This window comes from Zerene cesonia, chromosome Z (assembly GCF_012273895.1).
Source record: "Zerene cesonia ecotype Mississippi chromosome Z, Zerene_cesonia_1.1, whole genome shotgun sequence".
NCBI lineage: Eukaryota > Metazoa > Arthropoda > Insecta > Lepidoptera > Pieridae > Zerene > Zerene cesonia.
In genome coordinates this window covers 44,078-61,489 of record NC_052122.1, presented here as the reverse complement: position 1 = coordinate 61,489, position 17,412 = coordinate 44,078, and the positions used below count along the sequence as shown (strand labels likewise).

General features: G+C 40.4%; 1 protein-coding gene across 13 annotated transcripts in view; it reads left to right on the top strand.

Annotated features, from left to right (window-relative positions):
- The window catches only part of LOC119835831 (hepatic leukemia factor), an 87,712-nt gene that overhangs the window by 56,643 nt on the left and 13,657 nt on the right, over positions 1–17,412 (top strand). For 3 of the 13 annotated variants that reach the window (XM_038360855.1, XM_038360856.1, XM_038360862.1), the window contains exon 2: positions 4,162–4,200. The exons of 2 other annotated variants lie outside the window; for them this stretch is intronic. In XM_038360855.1, coding sequence (XP_038216783.1) covers positions 4,162–4,200 — 39 coding nt within the window. Of the gene's footprint in view, positions 1–3,358; positions 3,524–4,161; positions 4,201–7,812; positions 8,240–15,180; positions 15,500–17,412 lie in introns of those variants that run through there. 8 more of the 13 variants (XM_038360853.1, XM_038360859.1, XM_038360863.1 and 5 more) reach the window with 7 other exon arrangements.

The following is a 17,412-nucleotide window of genomic DNA, read 5'->3' as shown; positions in this document are numbered from 1 at the left end:
GGCGGGCGGCGAGGTGCGGCGGCGGCGGGGCTCGTGTGCTCGGCGCGGTGTTCGGTGTCAAGAGCTGATCGGATTGAGGTGTCGCTCGGTGTCGGCTTGCCGGAATGCACTGTCGTGTCAACACTTCCGCGATATTTGCTACTTGTGCGATGAATCCCACCCCATCTACTTACTTCTTTTTGATATTTCAATGCTCCTAATAAGTAGACAAGGAAGTCGAAATCTTTTATTGAATTTTTTTCATATGCGAATAAAAGTCAATGTATAAAAATAATAAGTATTGATATTATGTGTCACGAGGCGCATTCACGTTGGATTTACTTCGTGTGATATTCCACCCAGATATAACAGAATTAAATAAACTAGCACATTGATATGCTTAAAACCGATTATCTATAATTGAAATTAAAATTTAACATATTGGAAATCCAGAAAACTACACCTCAATAAAAATAAATAAATAAAAAAAATACAGCAGCAATAATTGCTTTGCATATGTGAATGAAAATTAACAGATAATTAAATATAAGAAGTGAATTTCACGCTATAATTCAAAGGTACAAGCGAGGTGTGGCTACTGTGGCTTGAAGAATGACGGCGAGATTATAAATGTTCCCTTTGAGAGATGTACAGATCATTTTAGTGCGGAACAAAAGCGAGAGATTGCTAAGTATTACGTTTGTATACATGTATATGTGTACACACATACAAGTCACACGAGTGAACGCCGAGGGCAGGCGCTGCCGGGGGCCATGCTTGTCGTGCTCAACACGTATCGCGGAACCTTATCTGCAACACCTCACCTACATCTCTTATCGCCCAAATATTTTAATTTGTTTATTTAAAAAATTATCGCGGCTGGAGATACGTCAGATTCGCTAAATAGCTGTTTGTGATAAGATTGTATGTGCGCCATTTCGTATCCCATCCCGAGTTCGATCCGATAATTGTTTGTTGTTATTTGTGTTTGGGATTCATCTGCACCGTTGGAGATAACTGCTTCGTGTCACATTCTTAGTTTTTAACCGACTTCCAAAAACGAAAAGAAGGAGGTTCTATGCTCTTTGTGATACTATGTAGTAAGGCAGTATCTATCTCTTATCTTAGCATTAGACTTGTCTAGCATCGACTGCAAATAGATGAGTGGATAGTGCTCATAGTAATTTACAAAATTTCTTTTTCGCTTTTAAATGGTTTTGATGATGGTTTAATTTTTTTTTAAATAATATATTGTAGTAAACCTTTCGCAAGTCGCTTGTAGCGCGTGTACTTATTGTATTAACTTTAAGTTAACCAATCGGCCCGCGACGCATTAATGATAATGATGAATAAAATTCTGCGCTATTTTAACAATACGAGTCGCGGAGCGCGTGGCGCTGCGGAGGGGGTCGCGGGGCGCGTCGCGAGTGAAGGGAGAGGGGGGGGAGGGGGTGCTGACAATTACCGGCGACAATAAACCGACATCAATTATTGTAATTGTAGTATTGTACTAGTTTAATGTTTAGTGACGAGGCGTGCGAGCCACGCACGCTGCGGGCGTTAAGGTGCGCTATTTGTTTACATCTGCTCTGTGCTCATTGCACGATGCACACTGCTATTATAATCTATTCCGCGAGATTGCAATTAGACATACACATTGACATACATTTATTCACACACAAGAACACACACCACAACTAGCAAAAGAGGCAAAACACTGAACATCGAACAGAAGGAAATAAGAAAACGCCGGGGAAAAACCTACGCGTTGACATGTACATTATAATTTACTTAATTAACATTCGGTGTCGCCGCACACGAGCCTGAATCTCGGCATGGAGTGGGTGCGGCGGAGTGCAGGTGGCGGATGCGCCGGCTGACCCTCGAGCAGCGCGGGCGGTGCGCGTGCCGAGAGGCGGCTCTCGCACTATAAATATGACAGGCCGTGGTCGCTGATGGATGCTGCACAAGTACCTATAAATACTCGCGAGCAGCGAGCACACATGTACACAATACGTGCTCACTGAACATGGGAAATGTTCATGCCTACGATTATAGATGGCACACGGTCGACGCGAGTCGCCAGGGGCAATACTATTGCGTTTACGGCCACCGCTTTCGTGACTCTCCGAATACCATATTGTCACAACTAATCGACAGGTAATCTAGTGATAAGAATAATGGCGCGTGGTTGACGCGAGTCTTTAGAGAGAGAGAGAGAATTATTGTGCATTTTACTGGAGAAATTAAATATATTGAGTACTTTATTAATTATCTCGTTGGTAGTGTGGTTAAATCGATTTCAAAGCCGCAAATAGCGGTTTTAACAATTTTGCAACGTGACATTAAATCAGGGTCGCCGCAGACGCCAGAAAAAATTCTTGGCTGTGAATAATATTGAGTGTCGAAATATAAGCAATTTTTATATTAAAAATTGAAAGCACTAACTAATTAAATTATTAATTTAATATTGACTACTGATAGGGATATGATATCATTTCTTTCATATAAAATAAAATTATGAAGAATTTATACCACAAATACTTAGATATTGTAAACAGAAATATAAACAACAGTAACCTAGTTACTTTCGGAAATTACCCGCTAAATACTTGTTCACTTGTTGTTTACTAAAAATCTCTACGATTTCCTCATAAATATGGAAACTATTTGATCCGATACAAAGGCGTACAGCGCCACATGGCTTAATTGTTTCTAGAACGTTTAATTACATTATCTATTGAGAAGTAAAATAAATATCAGTAGAGACGTCAATTGAACGAATATCTACAAACGAGTCCGAATGCCGTGAAGGCCATCGCCATTTTGTTGATAAATCATTTTAAGCTAACCGCAATTACTTATTTTTAATACCTCTTACCTGCTTTAATAGTTATTTAGTTTTCTTGTAAAATATTTATAAGACGATATAATTATCTACACTTATAAAACAAAATTTAAAACCATAATTAACTGTATATGTATAGCCTTTATCCCTTTAATTATTTGAAATATCATGTATGTATGTATATTAAAATTTTATTTATTTATGTCAAGTATCTTTTAAAAATAATTTGCATTGCACCGTACCTAAACATTCCAAGCGTCTGCATAACTTTTGTTTGAGTGTTTACGCTCGGTCCAAGCCACGGCCGATTATGCGAAATTATGTCACAGTGTCAGTAACTCAGTAGTAAACAATAGGGAGCGTAGCGCCATCTGTAGTCAGGTGGGAGTTAGCAACGCGCGGCCTTCGAGCATGCTCGTCACGTGCGATCTCATGTTCTACCTTACCGACTCCGTGCCGGCTGGCCAATGGCACAACGGCCTGCATTACCGACTTTCCGGCGCGCGCCAATCGTGGCGCACTATACTTTGTTCATTGCGCGCACATGTGACCGAACTTTATTTTCTATAACTTATTTATAAATTAAATGTCTACTAAAACTTCCTAAATTTTACTCTAATAATATTGGTTGGTGAAACTCTTTTTATGTCAGCGGACATTTGTGTATTCGGTGTTGGAAGACGATGAGTCGGAACGGTGAGTGCGTATGGAATTATGCAGCTAAAAATGGAAGTCCAAGTTTAGCAACATTGGTTCCCCAACGCCATCTATGTCGATTAAAGTGAAAGGAAGTAGGCAGAAGGACAACGATACGGTTTGTGCGAACGTAGACGTAGTTTTACGTAGAGCTTGTAGATGGCGCTGTGTCATATTATTGTTAAGATTATTGCATTGTTTTAATATTCGTTCCGTTTTTTATTATGTTGGTAAAGTTAAAGGATAATGATTACTTAGAAACTTGAATTTTTTATAATTTACATTGTTCGGTTCATTCATTGTTTTAATATTATAGTTGGTAATGTATAACTTATTATGATTGACGTAAATAATAATATTTCTATTTTTTTTTATTTTGTTAGACATTGACGTAAACATGTTTTTCTTTTTGAATACTTTACTGAGGAATAATGAAATGCAAAATAAGAACAGTAAATAGAAAAAAAATCTAAGCAACATATTATATTTAGTTCTGCAAAATAGTGAATTTAATTTTGCTTGTACTTTATGTTCCATTGCTCGATAGTATGAAACATTTGAATGTGGTAGTGTACATAAATATATTATAAAAAGATGGAAATGAAATATTTTGCTAATACTCGGTTGTTTGTCAACAGATTTCCTGAGCCACGGGGCGAGTTTCAACAAAAAATACGGTTAGTACGAGCCTCCCTCCTCGCTTCCACCCGGCTGCTAACTCTCGCCAACAACAACTTCACATGTCACTTGTCAGTTCTCTCTTAGTCTTACTTCTGTTACTTCTGCCTCCTCGGACTACGATACGCCACTCTTTTCATTGTTTCATTAATTTGAAGTACGCATTTCATTCAATCGTTTATTTCTTTACCAATTATCATATATATATTTATATAGGTTTGGTGGCTTGGTTTTTGGCGATTTAAAAAAGTTTGGCGTATCATTTCATTAGAAGATCCATGTGAACTGTACAGTCAATTTGTCGTGTTTGTTTTGTTTAGTTAATAAGTTACTTTGCTGCGTTTTATTTAACTCAACCCTACTTCTTCCACTTAAAAGTGGTTATATGATGAATTGGCGAAGTATATCGATATCGAACATTACAATTTGAGAACTAACTCAATGAATCTAACTTAAATAAATCTATAATTAGCATCGCGCATTTCTTTATATAATATTTGGCTTATTTATGCTGCGGTTATCAAATTGTTAGGTTCGATATGAAAACATAAATAATTAATGAACGTAGTATATAATGTGGAAGGTATTGCAATTTGTAGCTGCGTGCGATCGTTATGGCAGGATGCAGGATGCCCCAGAGTTCCCCGAGGACCCAGAGTATGTGCATTCGAATAGGTTGCCGTGACGCTCGAGGAACATCCACATCATCATTGCTACTATGTTGTCAAAGGATACACCAATATATGTTGTATAACCAAAACAAACAATGATACTATTCTCTGAATTGATATAATAAAATAATCATCTAAGTAATCCTAATGATTAAGACTTCTACCACATTACATCCTACTGCGATTTGGATGTCAGCAAGGGACGAAACTATGACGATATTATGGACAATTGAATAGGAGAGCACGCACTATTTGTATTGCAAGGTTGAGTGCACGACCGCGTCACGTCGAAGCTAAAGCTACATCGAGTTAGTCCCTATCCCCAACTTAACTTAAGCAGCTGGGATCGTTTCAGAATCATTTTAGTATGTCTAAAACGTAAAACTTTCTTGCGATTATCGATGAAGGTTTTATCATGGATAATGCATTATGGCATATTACGAGAATAGTGGAAATTATTAAGACAAGCTATAAAACGTGCGTTCCGCTAGCGTAATGTGTTTCTGTGAGTACTGCTAATACTGGGATATAACTTGAATTTCAGAAGCACCATAACGCAACGATACTTTAATGAAATCAGTAAGTAAAGTTAATAATAGAAGTTTATAAAGTTAGTTAAGATTCGGAAAATGCGTTTCCAAAAGTGTGTTTGTAAACGTGATGAATAATTCTTTGTTCTCCATTATATCAATGCGGGCAATTTACCCTTATAAAATGCTATTTTTAGGGATGAATCGGATTGAAACAGGAAAAAGCAAAATAACGTCAATCGAGCAATATCGCTCGCTGCCTGCTACTTCGCGGGAAACACACTCGTAAGAAAATCTTCTCCCAGGTGCGGTTCAATTATGAGTATCCGGCCTCATTTGCAGGGCAAGAAGTTTTGAAAAATTATTTTACTAATAGTTCATTGTATTATTATGATCTACATATAAATACTGAAACAATAGAGAGATCTTCTTAGGAGAGAGAGGATACTTTCATACATTTGAATAGATGTATTGAAATTATCAATAAAATTAAAAACGAATTGCCCGCAAATTATTCCGTTATTTACAAGCGAAGCATTCGTATGCGCACGATATAACGGTAGGTTCGAAAGTGAAAACTGGATGATCTTTGATTAAAACGTGAAGGGTCGGGTGATGCATATGTATGGCGCCCGGACGGGGCCGCCATAGCAATGTGGCCGTAGTCGGGGAACACGCCTTGTTGCTCCTCCATACTGCGTCATAGCACTTTTGTTTTCCTCTAACATACTAATTACCACTCTTAAGTGGGGAAAAAGCGTTGTAACGAAAAGCGCGTTGTAACACATATTTAAGAAAAAAAAAGTCCGTTTCAAGTGCATTGCGGCAATTAAATGTCAAAAAGTTTTTTATAACCATGATTATATTATACATTAATTGAAAATGCTATTTGCCATGCGGCTATTTTTCTTGTTGGATCACTAAAGAGTCTAGATGTTATGGTCATCAGTGGCCTGGCGCCATTGGGTACATACCCAACAATTGTACTTTGTACATACAAAGTACAACCCTATCGGAAGTATAAAAGTGTCAGCTTTTTGTCTTAATATCCCCCCAGTGTTATGCGCGATAGCACTACGGCGTTCAGAACGTGCTACGTGACCCTAGCTACATCCTACCCCTACCCCTACCTCTACACATAAACAGATCGCTCCGGTCGCTGTCGACGTCATACATCTAATTACCAAACTTTTATTGTTACTTAATTCATTGAACTGAACATTCCCCGTAAAAAGAAACAACGTGAAATTTGTGTAGTAATCTAAACGATGACGGAGTGCGAAAGTAATTGGAAGGATCTGGAACCCTCACAACCGTCTGCGTCGCAGCAGCGCTACCAAGCTCTGTCGCTTAAGAAGGGCTGTCGATAATATTTATGGCTCGTTCTTCAACTTTTAAATAAATTCTTTTATGTTTGTAGTTAGTAGCTATCTGTCTCCATACACAAAAATCATATCATAAAGTTGCTCCGTTGCGACGTCGAGGAAAGACGGACAAATAAACAAAAACTTTTTCGCATAATATACATACAAGGTATCATAAAGATACACAAAAAAAATCAACTCAGACGGAGCCAGGGCGTGCAACTAGTTTTATGTAGCAATAAAACCTTCCCTCGATACAAAAGTTTATGTGGATATGAAATTTTAAGGAATGACTAGGTCAATAATAAATTAAATAGAAATGACTCCCATAGCATAGTAATAATTTGCATTTTTTAGTGCGCATTAATCAATTAAGTGATCTCTTGATTCAAGTTGCTTAAAACAATATTAAGAAAATTATAAAACTCTGAAGAGGTACAGCGATAAGAGAGACGAAGTGATGCATAGCACTGAAGCTGGTCACAAGGCAACACGTCGCACATCAGATGACTGTGACTTTGACATAGCAGCAGACGCGACCGTGAGCGTGGCCACGAGTGTGTTGCGCTCGGCGCTCCTCCGGCGCGCGGCCTTGGGCCGGAGCGTTGACAGCGCCGCGCCGCCACTAACCGGTATATTGTGTGCTATATTGTGCTTAGACCATGATCACTCCTTGCGACTCGCTGCAAATACAATTCTTTCCGAAAATTTCTGATTTCGGGGTCGGGACCCCGCAAAATCGGCATGATACGGACATTTGCGTAATAACTATGGCTACAACAACTACTAAGCAAATATTATTTTCAAACCACAGTTTAAAAGAAAGTTAATGTATGAACAGGAATGGCAACTTTAAAACTGAAGCGAGATAGGGGTTTTGTATGTAGTAATACCAATGCTAACGCACGTATGTTTATTTCCACATATATAAGTATATTTACTTCCGCTTATTCCGGCAATATGTTATCTTTATGATTAATACAATCATAAAGAAATAATTCGGTGTTTGCTTGTGGATAAGGCAGCCCTATTCGAGAGATGGGGGATCGGGACGGCTAGGGTCGGGTTGGGGAGCGGCGGCAGGAGGCGGCAGGAGGCGGCAGGAGGCGGCGGGCGGCGCGGGCGCGGGGCCGCACGTGGCGGGTGCCGTGCACGTTGCGGGCGAGCGTGCCGCGCGCCGCACGCTCTGCGCCGCACGCTCTGCGCCACGTGCGCCCGCTCGCATCTCCGCAATCCCGCCTCGTACCGCTCCGGGATCGGTCGCGTCGTCGTCTGCCGCCACGATTGAGCTCGCCACGGACGCGCGCCCGAGATGCTGGCCGTCGCGCCGCCTCGACCGGCACGGCTACATCGACATGGGCATCGACTCCATGGGTCCGCCGCCCCTGCAGCCTTTCCCATCGCAAGAGCGTTGCTTCCTCACGCCACCCGCCCCGGCGCAGCCCTGCCGCCATAGTACAAGCCGGTCTTCAGGTACGCCGACCCTTTCGCTCTCGTTGATGTGTCCTCTGTACTGATTAGCCACTACAGGTCTCTTCTCTCCTAACCTAGGCCAAACCTAGAATTCGTTTTTGTGTTTTGTTTACCGTGGACCACGTGGTATCATACCGTTTGTTTACCTCTACGTAACACACAAAATACACAATCTTTCAACTATCTCCGAGAGGTATATACAGACTACAATTCGTATGTCTATTGTTGATGATCTGTACTATAGAAATTCTCGTCCGAATACTGTACTCTTCATTTATGAAACAAAACATATTATTATTGCAATTTTAATATGTAAAAATAATAAAATCGACAATATGAACCCTAAATTTGTTACCTACAAACCTATTTGAAATTAATTGCATTGAAAGTTATTTAAAGTGAATAGAACAAAACGTGACGCTCTCCGCCTACTCGTCTCACGTCACACTCGCGGTAAGGCTTCGTCACATGGCCGCGCGCCTCCAGCCCGGGCCCGCTCGGCCGCACGCCGCAAGCCGCACGCCGCACGCCGCAAGCTCCACTCCAAATACACGATAAGCCGACCACTAAAGCTCCGCCCCGGCTTCGCCCGTAGTACATGTACGTGAACAAAATTGAAATCGGTCGAGCGGTTCCTGAGTTGAGCGCGTTCAAATAAACAAAGAAACTCTTCAGCTTCATAACATATCATATGAATATCGCTCCACTATATAGCTCTCGTTTTGCTTGATTTCAAATTACGGAATACCAATAGCAAATTCATTTATAAAGAACATAATATTAACGAAATTACCATTTATATTACCAGATACATACCTTGATTAAACATTTTCACAATAGCATATACTACCTAATTATGAAAAAATCTGTACCATAGAGCTAAAGTTTTTGCTGTAGATTCCTACACAAAGAGAGTAAACCGATTTCAGGATACCAATGGAATGGAGCCGGCTTTGATCTGATCGACGCAGAAAATGTTGCCTAGCAGGGCACAATTCGGCCACGGGAACGATCACACGATCCTGGAAATGATTACTTAATTTCGCCTTATTTCAAAAAAAACGCAACCAAAAACAAAAATAAATAATATACGTTTGCAACTCGTTGCGCACATTTAATTGTAATAAGTAGAAAATGCCTACGTTCAAATGACGTTCAATAAGCAGTATATAATATATATAAGTACGTATTGCTATAAGACAGTAATAAAACAAGGTAACCTCAAAGGATTTTCGTTAGTAATGTTTTGCTTGTAATATGCGATAGATTATTAATTTTCACATATTATATTTCATAAAAGCTATACATGTAAAATGTGTACTATGACGGTACAGTAAGGATACCAGTACTCTCTGAGTCTCGAGCACGTAAATTATAAATACAGTACGACAAGTAAACAAAAAAGCTCTTACGAATTTCACCTGTCCAATGACACCTCATTTGATTATTCGCAATACACAACACAATCTTGCGATTTTTTTTGGCCGGTTAAATGGATGGATAACCTAAAAATATAACTGTAGCCTATAAATTGAACCTGAATAAAAAAACGGACACGCATAAACCAAATCTACGTATTAGTCGGTTATTGTTTTTGCGGTCTATAAAAATTTAAATAGCACATTTAACTACCCAATGTAAGCTGAGGGCTGATCTCCTGGTATACTTACACAGACTACAGTTGTGATTTTGAAAAAATCTGTTGTGTGTTCATTACAACTGCAGCTACTGGAAGATTTTGTCCCGGTTATATATTTTTTTAATCATAAAACTCTGTGAGGAGAGTGCCTACGGCTATCGTATCTTTCCATGTAAATATCAGAACATCTATGTCTATGTCAAGTAGCATCAAATTTACATCGTGATTCACACGAGGTGATTATCCGCATCCGCGCCGCGCCGCCTCCCGGCGAAGCCGAGGGTTCCGCAGCGGGTCGCAGCCCTGCCGACAGGGGCTGCTGAAGGTGTCATTGCGCGCGGTACGACAGACGGGACAGTCATCGTTATCGATGCCGCTCGAGGCTCTGCAACTCTCAACGATTGATGTTTTTAAAAATCTCTGTTAATATCTCGAAAATAGGACATGCTTTAGCGAGTCAATTATCTGCACACACTCAAAGCATGGTTGTCGACCCACCTGCGGACATAATGTTTTAATTGCAAAAATATGTAAATCTGCTAATCTTATACTTACGTTTTTAAACACTATCAAGTTAATTAAAAATGGACTAAAACATAATTTAGATATGACTAGGCAACGCTAGACAATCGCGGCACGGCTGTGGGTGAAAGCGGGCGGCGACGCATGCCCTAGCTTTGTTGTATATTGTTCCCAAAGATCGCGTTTCAAAACAAATTATTTCACACCAATTTCGGAAATATTTTGTTGGGCTCTCTTCATACGTTTCGAAATGCCTAAATATTCAACTCGAACAAAAATAATAAAATAACGCGCCTGCGCTAAGAACCTATATTTAAATTTTACACCAAAATTAGAAAACAAATAAATGCTTATTATTATAATAAATAAACTTTTTACGAATCTAAAAATCGACATCGACTTCGACTCTACATTATTTTTACATTTTATATAAATAATTAATAATAGTTTATTTGCGTATTTATTTGATACACGGAAGTAATAATTTAGCTAGATATGAAAATTTTAGAAACACGTGTAAATAACCACCCAGTCGACGCCTATAAATTTATGTTTATATAGTCAGGCCTCAGAATACAATGAAAACAATTATCTAGTAGGTAGATACACGCTAAGTGACGTCGGCGATCTCTAGCCGGTGGGTTGTAGCTCCCGCATGATGGCCGCTCTCACAGCTACTTATTGTTGCATGTTGCACCATCGAGCTGTCCACCGTATCAGTAATAGCGCGGCAATTTGAAATACAGGGTTCTAAATACGAATTTAAATGGCCAAGGCCACGTGTTAGCGACTCGAATTAAACATCGAGGTCGAGGATACACCGCTCACGGGCCAAGCAACACCGGCGCGTGTGCGGTGGCCGAACCTCTAGCTGCGTGGTGTCGGTGGTATCGGTGGTGTCGGTTACGCGAAGTGGCGCTAGCGCCGCGACGGCGGCAGGCACATGGCCGCACCCGAGCGCACGGGCCAGGAACGTGGATCGGAATCGTGTTAAATATTTAAAAGTCCTAACATTATTACTATTCCGTTCCCGAAGCCCGCGTCGACCACCACCACACCTTTGTGAAATCAGATTAAAATTTCAAGTTTCAGTTATCGATAACTTTTATATATATAAAAAAATATATATATATATTTATAAGGTTTATAATTAATGTGCATTGATGGCGAAACAGTATAAAATTGTAAACTTATATATAAAACACGCCTAACAGCGAATATCTTTTGTATTGACCTATACTATTATCGCAATCTATGTACATTTATTTAATTCAGTACAGATATGCATCGTAACAGTACACGGTCAGGCAGCAGTAATTACCGCATTTTTAGGCAACGGTGAAAGTGGTCGGGTTTTTGAGAAAGGAAAAGTAGTTAACGTTTTTTGTAGCAAGAGGCTTTAGGCGTAGCTGCGCGCCCCTCCCGTCGGCCACCACGAAAGTGAGAGCTCCTGCAGCTTTCGGCGGCACCTCCTCGCCACTCGCAACTCGCAACTCGCCACTCGCCACTCGCGATGTTTGGGGACGTGTCTACAGTTCTTGCATTTGCGTAAAACTTATTTGACTTTACAAACGCTTATACATTTCGTGGTCTAGTTTGATTTTCAGATGTTATGAAATATTTATAGAAGTCAAGCCGCGTCACATGTTTTTGGCCGTTAAAAGGAAATGCGGCTTGGATTCAATCCACAGAAACGTTTTTGCATTTTTCTATCTGGATATTCATCATAAAGACATTATTTGTTACAGAATAAGAAACATTACCTTACTGTGCTCTAATATTTTTGAGCACAAGAACCCTCAATTTGCTCAAAATTTCCAGTTTCCTTTGCTAGAGGTTTAGTGTGAAAGCTCTACAAATATACATATATGAATAAAGAAATACGGAGACTCTGACGTATCCTTCTTATCCGCTTAATAAAATATGTTTAAATTGGTCCATAACTAGAGGATGATGGCTCAGTGGTCAGGACTTCGGTTTTTATTTATCTGCGCATGTGTATAACATCAGCACTGCTCGAAACGGTGGCGGAGTACATCATGAAACCGGCATGTCCAAGAATAAAAAGTTCGAAGACATGTGACATCTGCCAAACCGCACTTGGCCAGGGTGGTGAATTATGGAAACTGAAACCATCATAGGAATCATGCTAGCAGTGGTGCATCCTAGGTCATATATGTGCTGCTGATCATAATGATTTGCCTACACAAATGGTCCGATATGAAGATATTAATTATGCGCTGATAACAAATGTTTGTATTTATACCATAGTCAATAACACATGAGCATAATTTTAAGCTCCATAAATTATATGTTTATAATTTAATAATAATTATTGAAATGCTCTCACCGCAAACTAATTTTTACGCATATATAAAACTAATTTTTATACATATATAAAACATAAGGCCATTCACGATCACATTCATTATTTTCAATCCAGTTATGGGTTAAACATCAATATAAACAAATGCGTTGTTTGTCACTCACGACCTGAAGTCTATATCAGTAGTATCAATCAATTAACCTGTATAAATTTGAAAGCTTTGTGCAATGTATAATTTATTAATATATATATATATATATATATGCTAATATATTTTTTCGGAAATATTAAAAAAAAATTAACGAAAAGCGTAAAAATGAACACGTCTTCAAAAACCCATTTATAAATAATGTCTAGTCGGCAGGTCAAGGCCGACTCTGATAGCACGGGTTATCACCATAACAATATTATGTATCAGCTCATTAAGTTCTTAATAGGAAGTATGTTGAGATCAAATATGTTACTTAATAATAAATGTAAAAATTATTTACGTAAATAACTATTAATGACAATTGCCCAATGAGAAACAGACCTAACTGTTTTCAGACATTATCGCAGTCAACGTCATGATAAGGTCGGGGTGACATGTGGAGGCATCGCAATATATGACGTGATGAAAGTTGACAATGAGCGAGGTTTCAGCTGACGAGAGGGTCGCGGCGCGCTCTGTTTGTAAACAAATGGGTTACATAAGCGCACGCGCCGCTCGCCAGCGCCAGCTCCACAAGAGCTCGCATGACGTTTTTACAGCTGGCTCACTTTATCTAAATCGTATGTTGATTCCATCGTTCTAACGAATAGGCACTAATTTATATTCACATTTTTTATAGCTTATCTGGCTAGTGTTCTCATTTAAAATATATTAAAATTTCTACAGTAATATTTCACGTTAATAATCTGGAACACATGTGAAATGTTTTTTGCCTCAACAATTTGTAGAATTTCGATGTTGAATTGATCAAAATCATCCAGTTGCAATCCATAACAAAACTAACTAAGTAACTAGGTAATGCGTTACAATTGTAGGTTTCCGAATTGTAATCAGTGGTTATAGTGGTTTCTATGTTATGTTTACAATGGATTGTTTTCGTATGGAACTTTGTTTAGAAAAAGAGGAGCTCGACTGAGTCACCAGTCCATCTGGGCGACAACAACACCATTGTTCCACATCGCGCCGCACCTGCCGCCGGCCACCTGTGCCAACTACTTACCAACTACTTGCCAACTACTTGCGACATGCCAGGAGACAGGCTCTCATGCTCTATTCGCTCTGAAAAACCAATATGCATAAACTGAGAAGAAAGCGATCTACTTTCTTTGTAACAGTTTTCTTAAATCTTACCAGATAAGCCGTGAAGCGAACGAATAATATTCACGAGAAATCCCTACACTAGTGTCTGCCCGCTCCCGACGTTAGCACATGCAGTACACGCTGCAGCCGCTAGTGCCTGTACACTTGAAACAAGTGGATGATCCACACCACGTGTGTGTGTCTTTATGAATTTTGATAACTGCCTGTGTACGATTGTTAAAGGCTCACAAATACATAAAACATAGAAATAATTTCACTTCACAATCGTTAAAGTAAAATAAACTAAAACGAGAATTGCTTACGGAGTTTATGAATTTTTGTAATTATGTACCTAAGTCACGCAATCTATTTGAACTTAAAAAAAGAATAAAATATAAATTAAAAGCGAGTCGGACTTTGCGACACTAAGAGTTCCATACAAATAAGATAACGAGCACTTCCAACAAATTGGGTCACCCACCCCATTTATGACCGTGCCAACTATTGCTTAACCTTGGGATTTTTATTATTAGTTGCTAAAGCGGTATCAGAAATATATCTCCCCTGAAAATGAGAAGTGTCGAACTATTACAACTCATGAGCAGCCCACGCGAACGCCAGAGGATTCGCATCCTTTTTGCTACGACCACCACATGTAAGCAAGAGATTATAATATGACATCCTCGAAAGGCTTCGAGAATATCGTTTACAGTTTTCAATAAACATAATATGGTTACAATAAGAAGAATATCATTTCATACGATAACAGAGAATTCACTTATCTGAATATGTTTAATGAACGTTTACTACAACGATGAAAACATGTCAGTAGAAGCTCGTCCGAGCCGTGCAGAAGAATTCAACGCGTGTGCCCCGGCCAAGTCGCCCTCGTGCCCTAGTCCCTGATAGGACTTTGTTAAATGATCATATTCTTTCATCTATTATCCACATGTAATAAATTTATATGGGTATACTCTGTGAAAAAGAAATCATTAAGTTCTCTAATAAATTATGTCCGGTTTGTATAGAGAAATTGTGATGATTATTGAAATGAAATCGTTTCGATCGGTCACAGGTCCACGCTTGAATCTCGTTAATTAGTTTCCGCGATGAAGCGGCGGTAGCGAGTGGGGCGCGGTGGGGCGCGGCGAGCGCGGTGGGGCGCAGGGCGCGGTGGGGCCGCGGCGAGGGCGGTGGGGCGACGCGCGCGCGCTGTCAGCGACTCGCGCCCCGCTCGCCGCCGCGCTCGCACGTTCGGCCCGCGCCTGCGCCGCGCGCCTCGCGATGTGTGTACACTGACCGCGCTCAGAACGATGGAGTACCAGCCCCAGCCCGTGGCGCCGCTGGGCCCGCCGCCGCCACCGCAGCTGCTGCCACCGCCGCAGCCGCTGCCCTCGCTGCCCCAGCTGCAGCACGCGCACGTCCCGGACGACGACCGCTGGAGCCAGTACCACATCTGGAGACAACATGTTTTCGTCAATGGTCAGTGTCGCGGCCGCTCGCGTACTTTCCTTTTTGGGGAAAGCGCGCGACTGCCCCCGGGCCGGTCCGATACCGGAAAATTGTCAATAATGGTGATCGGCGTATAGAGATGCGATCGGACGAATAGTATCAGAGATGCGAAGGTCGCGCCGCGGCGACTCGTGCACCGCGCGGCATGTAGTGTCATTCGGAGGGTGATTACGGCGGCGTAAGATCTGTGCTCGCGTGAACCAATTAAGCGGAGGATGAGCAGCGCCGAGCTCCGGTCACGTGGCCCAAACGCGATTAGCTTCGCCGGAGGAAGCCCTACGGCACGCCGCTCAGCCGCCTGAGCGTTGTCTCATTGGATCACTGGGTCAAAGTATGTAAACTGGCGTTTCGTTCCTAAAACCCACCAGCTCACCTTGACCGCCCTCACTCCCGGCATTCTAAAAACTACCAACTTTAAACCCTGTCTAGGTAACTTCTGCGCCTCGACATCACACCGACGTTATTGCAAGATTAAATTGTTCGTACATAATTAGATAGAACTTTTTTCTATATCTGTATTTAAATTATTATCATAGATTATGTCATATAATTCTATTAATTTGGCTGCTCACCCTGGCTTCGGGTAGACATTTTAGTCAATATCTTAATCCATACTCAAACAAACTCAAACAAGAAAAAATTAAAAATGCGGTGTAAATAACACGACATTTATCTCAAAGCAACATTGGATCAGGCAACGCTGCCAGTTTGCCCAAGTTGCACAGTTCGGCGTTTAGCGGCGCGACTCGCGGGTCGGGTTGCTACTGGGAGGCTCACGCAGATTTTCTGTGCCATTTTCTTTAGACTTATCTTTAAAGTTATTACTTAAGAACTGCCTCGAAAACGACGACCGATATAATTAGTTTAAAAACATCAAAATTACTAAAGTTAGGAGACGAGTATTTCTATTCCTTATGACAACATTTTGATTTATTTTAATTTAATTGGAATATACCTTGTAGTAGTAGTAAGAAAATAATATATAAGTATACATACAAGTGTATAATACCACACAAATCTAAATCTATGATGTCCATCCATCCATGTACTATAAGCAAATTTAATCTTGCAAGAAGTTAAGCTACAAGTTTGATACAAATTATAATTATTTTGCTGTTATGAACATGATAAAACCGTTGTTGATATAAAAAACAGCATTTAACGTACAAAGTAGGTCACGGGGTTAGACTTGCTCCGGTCTCTACCGAACATCTCTATGTTAGCTCGATGGTAGCGCACTAAAGACATTATCAGCATTGTCTCACTGCTCCCAAATTTAGGAAACAAAAAATAAAAGCGATAAAGCGAGAGGCTTTAAGAAACTATCTTAAACGTTTCTTATTTCGATCAATCCAAGCGTAGCCGTCAACTTTCACTCCGAATATTTGGGAAAAAGTAGCGACCTTTTCGCGACTTTCTCTGCGCGTGCCCCCCGTGCCCCCCGCGCCCCCCGCGCCCCCCTCGACCACGTGCTTTCTTCCGCATGCGCAGCCACTTTTACTTTTTAAACTTGATAATGTGCTCTCGAGATGAAAAGTGCCGATTCTGCCCCACTTTTTAAAACCATGGAATCAGTCTACTGATTGGAGTCATTATTGGTGGAAATTCACCGGATATTCTTTAGTAATTTAATAAAAAATGTAAAACTACCTGTATGCTTTGAGTATTCTAGCTGAGATATAATTTTGATAATATCCATTCCTTTTTCCAACCTTGAAAGTCGTATGTCGACTGCGTATTGCGTTAAAAATTTGATAAATGTTATTACAGGTCGATAAATATAACACTAACACATATGTTCCGATAAATGTACAATGTCACTACATCGGCGCGATAAGGGGTCAGGTCAGCGCGGAAAATTTGTCCGCATCGATATATTGCTA